The sequence below is a fragment of the Eulemur rufifrons genome, chromosome 8 (assembly GCF_041146395.1).
Source record: "Eulemur rufifrons isolate Redbay chromosome 8, OSU_ERuf_1, whole genome shotgun sequence".
NCBI classification, from domain to species: Eukaryota; Metazoa; Chordata; class Mammalia; order Primates; family Lemuridae; genus Eulemur; species Eulemur rufifrons.
In genome coordinates, this window is record NC_090990.1 from 115978645 (window position 1) to 115994969 (window position 16325).

Sequence of the window (16325 nt, forward strand, 5' to 3'; positions counted from 1 at the left end):
TTTTGTAGATTTTGTCCTTTTTCCCATTGAAATGTGAAGGATTAGAGAGATATTTGCTAATATATTGATTGTATACCTCTTCTTTAATTCAACAAGTATTCAAGCATTTATTCACTACTTACTATTTGTACTAAGCCATTCTGTCTTCACTACAACCAGAATAACAACCTTCACTAGATTTCCAAACCAAAAGTTGATAACTTTTTTTTTTTTTTCAGACTGAGTTTCGCTCTGTCACCAGGTTAGAGTGCAGTGGCATCACAGTAGCTCACTGAAACCTCAAACTCCTGGCCCGAGCAATCCTCTTGTCTCATCGTCCTCCCAAGTAGCTAGGACTACAGGCACATACCACGATGCCCAGCTAACTTTTCTATTTTTAGTAGAGATGGGTCTTGCTCAGGCTGGTCTCAACTCCTGAACTCAAACAATCCTTCTGCCTCGGCCTCCCAGAGTGCTAGAATTACAGACATGAGCCACCACACCCAGCCAAAATTGAAAACTTTTAAAGTAACTAGCATCTAAGTTTACATTCTCCATTCCACCCAAGTTGTTTAATCATGGATTTTTGCCTTTTTCACTAATGCCTCTACCCTAAGAATCCTATTATCCATGCAATAAACTCCCTATTCTATCATGCTATACTCATTCTTCAAGTTCAAGGGCCTCTTCCTCTAGGATGCCTTCCAAGACTTCAATTTAGAACAAGATAAGCCCCAGACCATATTCCCATTATACTCTATGTATTTTTTTCTCATTCCACTTATTACATAGCATTGTAATTGGTGGTTTCTGGGTCCATTTCCTCTTTTAAACTATCAATAGATGTTTTCCTTCATTCTCTCGCTACTGTAATATGGCTTCCTAGCCCTCTAGGCACTGCCTTTGTGAGTCTCCTCAGGCTCTTCATTCTCTAACTCACACCTGAATGCTGGTATTCCCAAGGTGCCAACCTTAGTCTTTGTTTATGTTATTTTTATAAGATAACAGCTGCCAATTACTAAATTCCTATAGGTGCCAAATACTTACATGTTAACTCAATCTTCATATCAACCAAGCCAAGATACATATTATCTCATCCATTTTATAGATTAAAAAAAATGAATGCAAGGTCACAGAGGTAGTAATAGCAGGAATTTCTACATTTATTAAATGTTTACTCATTGGCAAGCATTATTCTAAGGACTTACATGTATTAACTCATTTAATCCTCTAACTTATAAAATACTGTTGTTATCTCCATTTTATAGAAAAAAAAAACTTAGATACATAAGTTACATAATTTGCCCAAACTGACATTAACAATGAATTAAATGGCAGAACCCGATTTGGACACAGTGCTGACTGTGAAACCCATTAACTTCCCCTCTAAACCACACTATCTTTTAGATTAAGGTTTCCACAACTGTCTATGTTAATGACTCTAAAATCAGTATTGGAGATCTATATAAATGATTCCCAAATACTAGAAAAAGAATGAATAAGTTTTTTTGGCTTGTAAAGAAATAAGATAGACTTTATGCATAGTCACTATTTGCCTTTCATACATTACCTTTATTAGGCTCTTTTCATCAATCTTGTAGTATTCTTCAAGCTTTTTTTCAACAAGCTGTGCAAGCTTACTGGCGTTATCTAGAGGTTTACTAAAAATAGTAAAAATATTGAAACAATTATCTTTCCTTCTCTCAGGACACACTTTACAATATCATATAGCTGAATTCTAAAACTAAGCCATGTAATTTACTTGTAAAAATGTTTACAAAATGAAAGATTTTGCAAATGTAAACCTTATATGTGCTTCAGATTTTTTAATATAAAGGAAATAACATATCATATGTAAAGCTGCAGTTCCCTTTATTCCTGTCCTATGCACCTACCCTCCAACCCAAGGCAACCACAATCATGAATTTCACGTGTATTCTTCCAGTCATTTCTGTTACTTATATATGTGTGTGTGTGTTTGAGATCTGTCTACGTTGAAATATAGATCAGATTTATTAATTTAATCTCTTATATAGTATTCCATCATAGGGTTATACTGGATTTTATATTCATTCTCCTAAAGACGGACAGGTGAGTCATTCTCAAGTTTATACTATTACAACATTGAAACAAATGTTTATATATACATCTCCATGTATATCTCCAGGTATATTATATGCAAAAGTATAATTGCTGGGTCACAGTGCATGTACATTTTCAACTTTTCTAGAAATTATCAAATTGCTCTCTAATTAATTGACCAATTGTCCCTTCAACTAGCAGTGTGAGATTTCCCCACATGTTCTCTAATAGGAGTGAACTTTCCAGTATACGTCTTTGCATAATTTTGTATATCACTGCCTTCTAAAATGGTAACATTGTACTCTAAATTGTAACTTTATGACCAGTGGCATTAGTGTAACTTGCAAATCTACAAGAAAAACGTTGGAAAAGGCTCTTCAACTAGCACACCAACTTCAAAAATGGGAGGTCTCATTGTGAGGGCTTCAAAATGTTAAAGAACTTTTACATTTTATACTTTAAAAATAAATAAAACAGCACCTATAAAGAGTAATTCATACTTTTTGTAAAATATTTTCAAAAGCCAATAACTTCATGTTAAAATTACAGTTGAAAAGTCTAAAGAGCATAAAGGAATATTTTAAAAGAACAGGTAGAATTTTAAAAGACAGGATTATTATTTATTAGAGTAACTCAAAATAGGTCCCTAGGTGAGCTATTAAATTATAAATTTAGGTTATGTTTATTTCCCTGAACGCAAAAGCTTGAACAGCAACTAAACTCTAGCAGGAGCCAAACCACTTAGCTCAGCTCCACTGAGTCCAGAATGGAATCAGCACATATAAGAAAAAGAATGCTTCTAATATCTAAGGTTTAAGTAAAGAGGTTGTTTGGTAATATATGAATTAAGGAGATTTACTATATTTTTTTCTAGGTAATTAATAGTGGAATTTTTAAATGGTAAGTTAAGAGTAATGTGACTTAAAGTACTACATGAATTTGAAATTAAACAATTCAGCGAACTGATTTGACAAATGCCAATGTTCAAATTAAAGAAGCTTTTAAAGGAGAAATGAGTAATAATACTGATTACTAGTAGTAGTGCAGTATACTTCCTACTACCATTTTTTATTAGTGCCATGCACTATTCGGAGTGCTTTACAGATATTAATTCATTTAATTCTAACAACAGCCTTATGAGGTGGGTATTATTATCATGCCCATTTCATAGATAAAGAAACTGAGGCCAGTCACACACTGAGTATGTACCAGAGCCAGAATTAAAACCCAAGTTGTCTGGCCACATACAACACAGAAGACTCTCAAAAACTAATGTTGAGCAACAAAGTAAAAAACAACAAAAAAATCATACGATTCCGTTTATACCAATTCAAAATCGAGAAAAACTAAACCATGTGTTAGAAGTCAAATGGTAGTCATCGCTGGGGAGGAATAAGGGGATACTGGGAGGGAGGACAAGCGAGGCCTCTAATATGCTGTTAATGTTCTATTTTTTTAATTTTATTTTTTTGAGATAGAGTCTCGCTCTGTTGCCCGGGCTAGAGTGAGTGCCATGGCGTCAGCCTAGCTGACAGCAACCTCAAACTCCTGGGCTTAAGCAATCCTACTGCCTCAGCCTCCTGAGTAGCTGGGACTACAGGCATGCGCCACCATGCCCGGCTAATTTTTTTCTACATATATTTTTAGTTGGCCAGATCATTTCTTTCTATTTTTAGTAGAGATGGGGTCTCACTCTTGCTCAGGCTGAATATTCTATTTTTTTTAACCTGGTGGGGTTAGATGGGTATGTTCATTTTGGAATGAATTATCAAGCCATAATAGAGCAGGTCCTTGAATAATGTCATTTCATTCAATGTTGTCTCATTATGACATTGAGGGAAAAAAAAAATCGACTCCTGGTCTGGGCCACTGTCTACGTGGAGTTTGTATGTTCTCCCCATGTCTGCCTGGGTTTTGTCCTGGTACTCTGGTTTCCTCCCGCACTTCAAAGGTGTGCACATTCAGTTAACTGGTGTGTCTAAATTGTCCCAGTCTGAGTAAGTGTGGATATGTGTGTGAGTGCGCCCTGTGATGGAATGGCATCTTGTCCAGGGTAGGTTCCCACCTTGCATCCTGAGCTGCCAGGATGGACTGCAGCAACCCTTACTGCAATAACTGGATAAATAATGATCTTGCTTGTTTTTATTAATCTTTTATAAATGTATGTATAGCTCACATTTATTTCAATGTTTAATACCAGAAGTGTTTTGGATCTTTAATAGAAATTAGGTGATATTCTGTGCCTAAGGAAATCAACTCTTGTTTATATCAATTAACCTATGGTAAAATTGGTTTCATTATATACCATTTCACTTAAACTCAGTTTCCAAAAACCTATCGATGACATTAAGTGAGAACTTACTGTACATATACTTTATGCACTTTACAGTAAACTTCATTTTTAAAAAGAAGCATATAAATCAAGGTTTGCATTACTAAAGTTAAACTTTACCTCTTTAAAAAAAACCAAATTTATTTAGGATGGCCACTGGAATTAGGTATTAATACTATACATACTCAGACACTATAACAGGTATCCAGAGAATTTGGCCATTTAAATTTGTGGAAATTTGGCCGGGCGCGGTGGCTCACGCCTGTAATCCTAGCACTCTGGGAGGCCGAGGCGGGTGGATTGCTCAAGGTCAGGAGTTCGAGACCAGCCTGAGCGAGACCCCGTCTCTACTAAAAATAGAAAGACATTATATGGACAACTAAAAATCTATATAGAAAAAAAAATTAGCCGGGCATAGTGGCGCATGCCTGTAGTCCCAGCTACTCGGGAGGCTGAGGCAGTAGGATCGCTTAAGCCGAGGAGTCTGAGGTTGCTGTGAGCTAAAGCTGACGCCACGGCACTCACTCTAGCCTGGGCAACAAAGTGAGACTCTGTCTCAACAAAAAAAAAAAAAAAAAAAAAATTTGTGGAAATTTAATGATAAAACATTAATTGTAAGACTGTACTTCATACATAACAACAAAGACACTTCGTCTAAGCATTCCTTAAACTGATAAAGAAAACTATGTCTATAAATTTTACCAAATTTAAGTTCTGAAATTTAGTAACAAAGGCTACTAGTTATTGTGAAAATTTAAGCCTTAAACTTTAAATCTCCTATATGTAGAGCATGATTATTACACAAGGAAAGTAAATTTTGCAAACCAATACACAAAAGTACAGAGACATTACTTACCTCTATACTGGACAGCAAAAAGGAAGCATAGTATGTACAGACGCTGAGTGTCTTACCTTTTATATCTTACTCCTGGATTTTCATCCAAGGTAGCACAGACTGTAACTATCTGCTCAGCCATTGCTTCCATAATGGCATCTTTTCCATTTGCATTGCCAGGGTCTGGACTATAACAGTAATAGAATGCATCTGGTACATCAAGAGTATACACCTAGGTTAGGTCAAAAAAAGTCACACTGTCAATCTGGAGACTTGATTTAAAAAATACATCAAGAAAAATGCAGCTATTATTTGGGACATTAAAAAAATATATTTGCACTAACGATGCTGTTTCCTGAAATGACTGTGTCTTTACCATAATCAAATCTCATTTTCACTGTCATCTTTATTTCATCCTTTCTTTTCTCACTCTTTTCCTGTTTCGTCTACCTATCTCCTTCAATTCTTGTTTCATATACAGATTGCACTATTTGCTTTTCACTACCTGTGCAACAGATGAAGGAATCTGAAGTAGTCAAACTAAAATAAAAATCTACTACCTAGAATAAATACAACAAAGCCAAAATTGGCCTATATATCAGACATAAATTAAAAATCTTAACCCATTAGCAATTAACCTAGAAATTTCCCATAGTTGATATGTATCTTCAATTCTTTAGCTTATACTTTTCATATCCTTAAAATAGAGATATACTTCCCCAAAAGACATGGCATTGTGCCAGATGTAAATCTTAACATATATACAACAAAACCTCAGACACATCATTCATTGAAAAAAAGAACTCACTTATGTGCAAAGACATGAATTACAGGCTTGTTGTGTTAGCTGAAGGATACAAAAAAAGCAGTTCTCTAACTGCTGTTGAGAGTTCCCAATTAAACTAAGTTTTGTTGTTACTGTTTTTAACAATGATAGTAATCCCTCTCAGCCTAGGATAATGTTTGGGTGTAAAAGTAGGCAAGTAATAAACATTGTAGATTAAGTAATAAATTATGAATAAACTTCCTTGCATTTCCTTTCACATACAGTCATTCATTACTCTGAACATAACCCATCACCAACAGCAGCAGCCTGAACATGGACTGAAATTTAGTTGTGGCTAATCCACTCACCTCTTTGATACTCAAAGGCTAGGTTGCTGTATTAATTGTCAACAAGCACCCTACACTTGATGTGACTTTCTCATACTATCCCACTGCAGTAGACGATAATATTTGTTCTAAAACATTTAGTGCCCCTCGCTATGGGAGTACACCCTCCCACCCACCAGTGTCAAGCCTGGCTATGGTCATTGGGATGTGTACAGAAGAGACACATGCCACTTCCTAGCAGAAGCTAGGAATGGCTCCACCATTTTCTCTTCCCTCTGCTATGTCCCAGATGTCAGCCTTAGTCCCAAAATGTAGAAGAGGTAGAACAAAGCCCCAGCCAAACCACAAAGGATAACATGAGCGAGAAATAAATCTTTGTTATTGTAATGCACTGAGATTTGAGAGGTTCTTGCCACAACTTAATCTAAGCCATCTAATACTGCAATGTACCAAAGAGAATCTGCGGGCTGGTTCTCATTCTATACTCACATTTCTTCCCTTCACCTCCCCACCTCTTCCTCCTCCCCACTTTCCACCACAATTAAAAGTTCTTTTAGACTGCTGCCACATGTTTTCTTCATCTTTATGACCCACAGTGAGCTCCTTAAATGGACCCTTCTACCCTCCATCTACCCTTCTTGCTGATCTATAGCTAGCTTGGTTCTATCTCGACCTAGATCCCTTCTAGCATCCCCTCCACTAACTATACGAAACTCTTTGTACTCCCTAAGGTCCATGATAAACAAACTCCCTCACATTCTTGAATGCTTTCCATATTCAATTGACCCTTGACCAACACAGTGAATGGCACAGGTCCACTTATATGTGGATTTCTTTCAATAAAAGTTACACCAGGGCCAGGTGTGGTGGCTCACGCCTGTAATTCTAGCACTCTGGGAAGCCGAGATGGGAGGATTGCTTGAGCTCAGGCGTTTAAGACCAGCCTGAGCAAGAGAGAGACCCTGTCTCTACAAAAAAGCAGAAAAATTAGCCATGTCCGGTGGCATGTGTCTGTAGGCCCAGCTACTTGGGAGGCTGAGGCATGAGGACCACTTGAGCTCAGGAGTTTGAGGTTGCAGTGAGCTACGATGACACCACTGCACTCTATCTGGAGTGACAGAGTGTGACTCTGTCTCAAAAAAAAAAAAAATGTTACACCAAGTATGCCTGCCTTTCCTGCCTCCCCTTCCACCTCTGCCATCCCTGAGACAGCAAAACCAACCCCTCCTCTTCCTCCGCAGCCAGTACTCAATGTAAAGATGATGAGGATGAAGACCTTTACAATGATCCACTTCCACTTAATAGTAAATATATTTTCTCTTCCTTATGATTTTCTTAATAACATTTTCTTTTCTCTACCTTACTTTATTGTAAGAATATAGTATACAATACATATACAAAACATTTTTGGTCAACTGTTTTGGAGGAGTCAAAAGTTTTATGTGGATTTTCAACTGTGCAGGAAGTTGGTATCCCTAACTCCCACATTGTTTAAGGGTCAATTGTACTTGCTTTAATGTATACGTGATAGTATTACTTACTTTAAGCCCTCTGAAAGGGAAAGATCTTTCTTTCATCACTATGACTCATGGAAATCACCATGAGGAGTGAGTCAACCTTCTTCATGTAACCTCTACATGTGTTGAATATCCAACTTTATTTCTTTGAAGCCCCATCATATCTGACTTGACCAATCTCTCCCCAACAATCTCCTGACTTCTAGGAATCTACTTTTCCTTAAAGACTTTAGGACCAGTCCCACTGTTTTCCATACCAGTTCATTTTCTGTCATTATTCTTGGTGGAACCTGGAACCTCCTACAATGTAGTCTCAACCTACCTACAGAGAGCCTTACCTTTCATACCTTCCTGATGCTTCCCTGCGCTTTTCTGCTTCTGTATCTTTACATTCAAATTATTCTCACCTCCTAGAATGTTCTTTCCCTCTTTATTACTATTTATCAATGTATAGTCATTCTTCAAATGTTTTTCCAATCTCCCAGCAAGAATTAATCTCACCTAAACTACCTTGATTGAATCATTATACGACAGATATTTCTCAAAATATCAAATTATACCTCATAAATATGTACAATGTATAAATTTAAATATATATATATGAACACAAAAAAGAATCTCTCTCCTTTTGTGGCAGACTATGAAATGCCTCCTTAGCAACCATACTCTCCTTACTTTTCAGTAACTGCACCCCAATTCTTTGTGAGGAACAGCTATATATGCCCAGCTAAAAGAAATTTCTCAGTTCCCATGCAGTTACACACAGCCATGTGACCAAATTTTAGCTGAGAGGTAAACAAAAATTATTACTTTATGCTTTCTTTCATCCTACTACCTCAAATGATGATGTAGTAATTCCAGTCATCTTGGATGACGAGGGTCATGGCCAGCAGTCTAGGCCCCTGACAATTTTGTAAACCAGCATATCAGCCTTAGGTGGCCTATTCCTGACTTCTTTTATATTAGCAAGAAATAAATTTCCATATTGTTTAAACCACTGAAAGTTTAGATTTTCCTATTATAGGTAGTTAAATCTAATCCTAATTGATTAAACCATAAATGATATGGTTTTGAAGACATATAATATCTTTATATTGTACCTTTTTCACAGTATTCAAATGAGGGTAGCGGATATATCTTGCTCATCTTTTCACAGCAGACTGCTTTGCATTTAGCAGAAAATGTTCACTGAACATGATCTTGATAAAAGCTCATTAGGCTTCTGCTCATAGCTCAAAGCCCTTAGTAGTATTTCATTTATATCTTCACTTGCAAACAAACAAAAATCCAAAATATTTCCACTGCAATTTCTCCAAAACAGTTAAATTTATTAAGTAGACCCTCTTAAGATATTTATCGGGCCGGGCGCGGTGGCTCACGCCTGTAATCCTAGCACTCTGGGAGGCCGAGGCGGCTGGATCGCTCGAGGTCAGGAGTTCAAGACCAGCCTGAGCAAGAGTGAGACCCCGTCTCTACTAAAAATAGAAAGAAATTATATGGACAACTAAAATATATATATATACAAAAATAATTAGCCGGGCATGGTGGCGCATGCCTGTAGTCCCAGCTACTGGGGAGGCTGAGGCAGTAGGATCGCTTAAGCCCAGGAGTTTGAGGTTGCTGTGAGCTAGACTGACGCCACGGCACTCACTCTAGCCCGGGCAACAGAGTGAGACTCTGTCTGGAAAAAAAAAAAAAAAAAAAAAAAAAAAAAAAGATATTTATCAAGGAAGTAAATTAAAATAAAAAACTTAGGGGAAAAACACAGACAGACAGGACCTTAAATAATCACATCATTTCAGGGCTGGGCTCGGTGGCGTACACCTGTAATCTTAACACTTTGGGAGGCCGAGGCAGGAGGATTGCTTCTGGTTAGGAGTTTGAGATTAGCCCGAGCAAGAGCAAAAGACACTGTCTCTACAAAAAACCAGAAAATTTAGCTGGGAGTGGTGGCATGTGCCTGTAGTCCCAGCTACCCAGGAGGCTGAGGCAGGAGGATCACTCAAGCCCAGGAGTTTGAGGTTGCAGTGAGCTATGATCACGCCACCGCACTCTACCCTGGGTGGCAGGCAGAGTGAGACCCTGTCTCAAAACAAACAAACAAACAAACAAACCCACAACATTTTGCAAAGACTGGTAAATAGAAACTTTTCAAGAGTGTTCTCTATACACATAAAGACAGGCTATTTCCATCAGCCATCAAATTAGTCAGATATCTACACAAATCTCTCCTTCACATACAGCAATTGCAGAAGTTTAGTGAATTCTGGGGCTAAAACTGTATCTTCCGTGAAGCAAGATGTTCTGGTAGTGTTTATAGTATTTATCACACTATTACTTAAATGCCACATCAGTTTAGGAAGCTCGTTTTCACCCCATACTAAACTCACATATCATATTAAAGAATTAAGTCTAAAGGTAACTTCTGGAAAACAGTTGAATGTTAAGCAGGTATCTTAAAATTTTACAATTTGGATTATAATCTTCCTTTGTCAAAAACAGCAAAAATCTTACAAGAGAAATCCCTTATCTAGGACCTTTCTATCCCTTAAAACAGTGGTCCCCAATCTTTTTGACACCAGGGACTGGTTTTGTGGAAGACAGTTTTTCCACCAGGGGTGGTGGGGTGGCTGCCTTGGCTCCACCTCAGATCATCAGGCATTGCACTGTCACGGGGAGCATGTAATCTGGATCCCCTGCATGTGCAGTTTGCAGTGGCGTTCATGATCCTATGAGGGTCCAACGCCCCTGCTGATCTAATGGCGGGTGGGGTTCAGGCAGTGATGCAAGAGATAGGGAGGTGCTGTGGGTGCAGGTGGGGCTTTGCTTGCTTGCAGGCTGCTTGCCTCCCGCTCTGCAGCCTGCTTCCTGGTGGGCTGCAGCCCACCACCAGGTCCGTGGCCCGGGGTTGGAGACTGCAGCCTTCAAATATTGATCTCATAGTTCCAAACAATAGCAAACTATTTCAATTCTATAAAATGCTAGAATCCAAATACAGAGAATAAAGCACAACAAACCTGAACGATTCACTAGTTGTGTGACTTGGGGCAAGTGACCTAATCTCTTTGATTTCCTGATCTTTAAATTGGAAACAGAAGTACCATCTATTCATAGGGCTATTGTGAGGATTAAATGAATAAATTTATGTAAAGCACTCAAAAGAGTATCTGATACAGAGTACCATACGTTTGCTATGATAATCATTAGTTATTAACTGAAGGCTCATTAACTGTTCCAAAGGCAAAGCAAACAAATCAACAAAACTCCTTCATTGTATAAATTAAAATAATAATTTACTTAAAATTATATGAAGTTTATTAATGAAATTGTATTTTAATAACACGAACGGTTACAGAAGCTAAATGAAATGTGGTTTTCTTTTGGTGTCATCTAAAGAAGACTGTGCTTAAAAATCTCTTGATTTCATAACCTAGTAGTAATATAATTTGATAAACATAGCACTTGGTGGCAGATATGAAATTTAGGCACCACTTTTTATTATTAACATCACATTCCAATTTATTGCTCATGTTGCTCCCTTCATCATAAGAAATGTTTATTTGTGGATTAGGTTCAAAATTCACCAAATACATATATAAAAATCTTTATTATGTACTTTATTAACAAATAAGCTCATAAAACCAAATTTAAAAATCCACTATGAACGAAAATTAAAAATAAAAATAGAAAGTACCTGAGATTCATGTGGGATGAAGGAAATATTTATTTCTTTACATCTTCTTATTGACTTGGAGCAAGAAGTCTTAATTTTGTTAAAGAGATTATCAGGGCAAACTGAGGGGGGGGGAAAAATCAAAGCATGTAAATCCATCTAAATCTTTATTCTTTTTTAATAAATCATTATAACATCCAAGAATTATTTATTTTTTTATATATAATTACTAGCTTTCACAAAGTAATTTATTATAAGGACAGAGATAATGTATAAGTATTATTCTCTGCTTTACAGAACAGACACATTCTACTCAAAAGGGCTATAACAGAAACTCCATCTTCCCCATTCACATACACTATAACCTCAGATAATATTTCCACAGAGATCTGCTAACAGAGCAAATTAAAATTGCTAGGAAGGAAAATCATGTCCAAACTCACGAACTTTTATAAAGAGCAGCACTTTCAGAATGTCTTGGAAATTTACACTACTTTTCCAAATCGGCCACTAAATGATCTACATTGCAACCATATCACACAAATTGTTGATTTTTCCTCAAATTACAGGCAGTTTTCTAATGTTAGGAAATTCTAAGTACTAAGTTCTAAAATACTATGTTCTAGAACTCATAACCTGTGTTTTCCCCTTTCACGTAAGAGTTCATAGTTCCATTAAATCTAGGTTGGAATAACAACCATTGGCTGCTAGTGTCTCTTAACATGATGTTCTTTAGCCTTAAGATTTCTTAAGTTGGAAGGGACTTTGCATTCATTAAATTTTATCAATTCCATAAACAGAAATTCTGTGTAATACTGTTACTTAAATGATAAATACCTACGGTATGACATTTTAAAAAAATATAAACTAGTACTAGGCATGAGATGAAAATTTATAAGAAAAACAATATAGTACTTAAAGTGAGGAATCTCTAATAGCAGAGACCAAGACAACTTAGATAAATGGTATTGGCCGGGCACGATGGCTCACGCCTGTAATCCTAGCACTCTGGGAGGCCGAGGCAGGAGGATGGCTCGAGGTCAGGAGTTCAAGACCCTGTCTCTATTAAAAATAGAAAGAAATTAGCTGGACAACTAAAAATATATATACAAAAAATTAGCCGGGCATGGTGGTGCATGCCTGTAGTCCCAGCTACTCCGGAGGCTGAGGCAGAAGGATTGCTTGAGCCCAGTAGTTTGAGGTTGTTGTGAGCTAGGCTGACGCCATGGCACTCTAGCCTGGGCAACAGAGCAAGACTCTGTCTCAAAAAAAAAAAAAAGAAAAGAAAAGAAAAAAGATAAATGGTATTTTTATTTTACTTATAATTATTTAACATATAACATAAAATAGAATTGTGTGTATCTCTAGACTTCTCTGTGATTCTTTAGCTGCTTTCTTTGTGAACATATGGCATAGTAAGAGAAATGTAATAGATTTTCTCCCTTAATATTTGCCGAACAGATGGCTGCTTTCTTCAGTGCCCTCCCAAAAGGTCTTATTTTTTATGATATAATCAAATCTCCAGTTGAAACTTTGATTAAAAATAATTATGTCACCAGCTTAGAACTTGAGGGACAGCCCTCTCTACCAATCCCCCACATGCCAGTAAACCAGCAAAACTGATTGTCTTTTGCAAGTAGTTGGGAATGGTTTAATTTCCTATCATCTTAGCATGAATTAAGATATAATCTTGTATTTTTAGATTTCTAACCTAATTACAATAAATTATAAAAACAAAATAACCAGTACTGAAAAGTATTATAAAAAGTAGATACTTTAAAACTAACAGGATTTTAAACAATGAAGCAATAACTTTTAAAAAGACTTACAGTCAGTGAAGTATATATATGCTGCTTTATATTTGTTCTCCGATTTACTTGCAAAATCACGTAAGAAACAATCTACAGACTTAAAAAAGTTAGATATTAATACACATTTTATTAAATACTAGTTTACATACGCTAGCTTTTGAAATAACTAAGATTATTTTATTTCAATGATAAAATAAAACCTTACTGGCTAAATGTTTAATTTATAAACTGATTTTTAAGATGTTATGTTCTCTGGTCAATGATAATTAATAAGGTAACAAGTAGTAAGGCAATAAACAGTAAAGTAACATGCATGAACAGGGTGCTCTTATTGGCAATGAAGAGGCCTAGGAAAGCTGAAGCAACACAGAAAACACGAGTATATAAGAAGATAACAGATCAAGGAACTGAGAAGCCAACATTTGGAAGTATCATCTGCACGGATAATGAAACCACCCCAAGACATGACTGGAGAAGTGCTGAAAGAGTGACAATAAGCTAGAAGATTAAATTGTCAAGTCATTAGAAAGACCCAGAGCCTGGTAGATGACTACAAGGATGAAAAGCAACAGGTAATACAGTCTGGTAGCACATGCCTCAATACAGTCGTTTTAGAAAGAACGAAGGTAACAATTGTCTAGACATGAAAATCAAGAACAAAGAATTTAATTATTCTCGCTCTTCCATCTGATCCTTCTTTTCCTTCTGGAACTCCTAGAACTGTATTTCTGGTAGATCTCATGGATCTATCCTATAAGTCTCTTATCTTTTTCCTCATGATTTCCATGACTTTTTTTTTCCTTTGAGATATTCCATTTTGATCTTCTAGGTCACTAATTCAAATTTCAAAAGTAATTATCCTCTCCTTCAATTAACTGTTTAAGAAATCACACTTTTTTGAGCGTTAGAAGGTTTTTGTGCAATAGTAGACTCTCTTCATGGAACTATTTTCTTGTTCAGGTTGTCATCCTTGAAGCAGCTCTATTTTGCTAGATGTGTTTTCTTCATTTTATTGAACTTTCTCTTTGGTAGCTGGATCCACTTAGCTGTGTGGTTGCTTTTCCTTGTCAACTCACTTGAGGCTTAGTTGTCAGAATAAGAGGAAGTCAGGCCGGGCGCGGTGGCTCACGCCTGTAATCCTAGCACTCTGGGAGGCCGAGGTGGGCGGATCGTTTGAGCTCAGGAGTTCGAGACCAGCCTGAGCAATGAGCGAGACCCCACCTCTACTAAAAAAAATAGAAAGAAATTATATGGACAGCTAAAAATATATATGGAAAAAAAAAATTAGCCGGGCATGGTGGCGCATGTCTGTAGTCCCAGCTACTCGGGAGGCTGAGACAGGAGGATCGCTTGAGCCCAGGAGTTTGAGGTTGCTGTGAGCTAGGCTGACGCCACGGCACTCACTCTAGCCTGGGCAACAGAGTGAGACTCTGTCTCAAAAAAAAAAAAAAAAAAAAAAAAAAAAAAAAAAAAAAAAAGAATAAGAGGAAGTCAAAGAAGTTTCTCTTCCCAAGGGCAAAACCACCAAAGTAAAGCAGACAAACCACCAGGGCCTTTCTGAGACATTCAATTGACCTGTCCCCTTGGAGTTCACATATCTCTTATGGCAAACTCTTCCTGAAATCTGTCGCTTTATGATCTTTGCCTGGGAACTCTGATGCTGGGTTTCTAGGTGCTTGCCCAGCCTATGAGGAAGCAAGTCTCACACCAGGTTTCTTCACCAGTGCTCCCATGGACCCCAAGGCCCCACTTGCACCCAGACAGAGGCCTACAGGACCCAGCAAGCAATAAATTCATGGCAGGCAAGAAACTGGAGTTGGTTGTGGCAGATAAGGGAGTCACTTTCAGGTACCATCTTCTCTGAATCCTTTGCTTCTTTACTGAATATACAATTTTATACCCTGCTTTTGTCACTTAACATTAAAAATGAACATTTACCTAGGTCATTAAAACTTCCTAGAAACCTTGTTTTTAATGGCCATATAGTCTTTCATACTATTATTTACTAATATTAAAAACTTAATTAGATTTATTGCTAGGAACTTAATTTGACCATTTGATTATTTCCTTATGATAAACTCTAAAATATGAAACTTTTTTAAGGTTCTTGATAAAGAATGGCAAATTATTTTCCAAAAAGGCTGTATCAATCTATATTTCCCACGAGCAGTACATGGTAGTTTCTGCAACAGTATCCATTGATAGCTAGAACAGCTAATATGTGAGATGTATACGTATCACACGCATAAAATCCCTCTGCCAATTTGCTAGGTGAAAATGGTGCTTTTAACTTGTATTCTTCTAATCATGAATTTTCTTTTATGAAATTATATCACTGATAAGATATAAAATGTCACTAAAACCCACTCTTTGCACTAGCAGCCAGTATGTAGAGACTAAATAGTGAATATCTGGGTTTTTTTCTATTGTCTGCTAGAGTTAGAAGTGAAATGAAACTGAGATTGCTAGATTAACAGTCTAGGTGGGAATAAGCAAGAAGAGGTATTCGAAAATACATTCTCCGATATTGAACAGAAGAAATCTGATATTTTAATTGGCTCTAAAAATTTGACTTAAAGTATAAGTTAAATCATATAGTCAGATTATAAACTAAAGAAGTTTGACATAAAATATATATGCACATATATACATTCATATGCATATATACATACATGTACGACATAGGAAAGTCACAAAGATAAAGGAAGAATTAATCCAATTTCTTTTACCTATATTTCTATCCTCCCCCAAAATTACAGTTCAATAGGAACTACATGAATAACAAATTATACAAAGATATCATTTCATACAATTTAATTCTTCTTTCATATATGGGGAAAATATATTCTCATGGAGAAAAGTGCAAATAAAACAATCCTCTATCACAGAAAAAACTTTCCTAAGCAAATTAGTTTATGACAATATTTTTTCCAATAAAGGGTATTTTATTACTTTGAATTTTCTATTATCAAACCATAACAAT

General features: G+C 36.6%; 1 protein-coding gene across 1 annotated transcript in view; it reads right to left on the reverse strand.

Moving 5' to 3' along the window:
• The window catches only part of STXBP3 (syntaxin binding protein 3), a 59530-nt gene that overhangs the window by 27853 nt on the left and 15352 nt on the right, over positions 1 to 16325 (reverse strand). The window contains exons 5-8 of the mRNA XM_069479066.1: positions 13361 to 13439; positions 11553 to 11653; positions 5306 to 5460; positions 1550 to 1640 (exon numbers count right to left, since the gene is read on the reverse strand). Coding sequence (XP_069335167.1) covers positions 1550 to 1640; positions 5306 to 5460; positions 11553 to 11653; positions 13361 to 13439 — 426 coding nt within the window. The remainder of the gene's footprint in view (positions 1 to 1549; positions 1641 to 5305; positions 5461 to 11552; positions 11654 to 13360; positions 13440 to 16325) is intronic.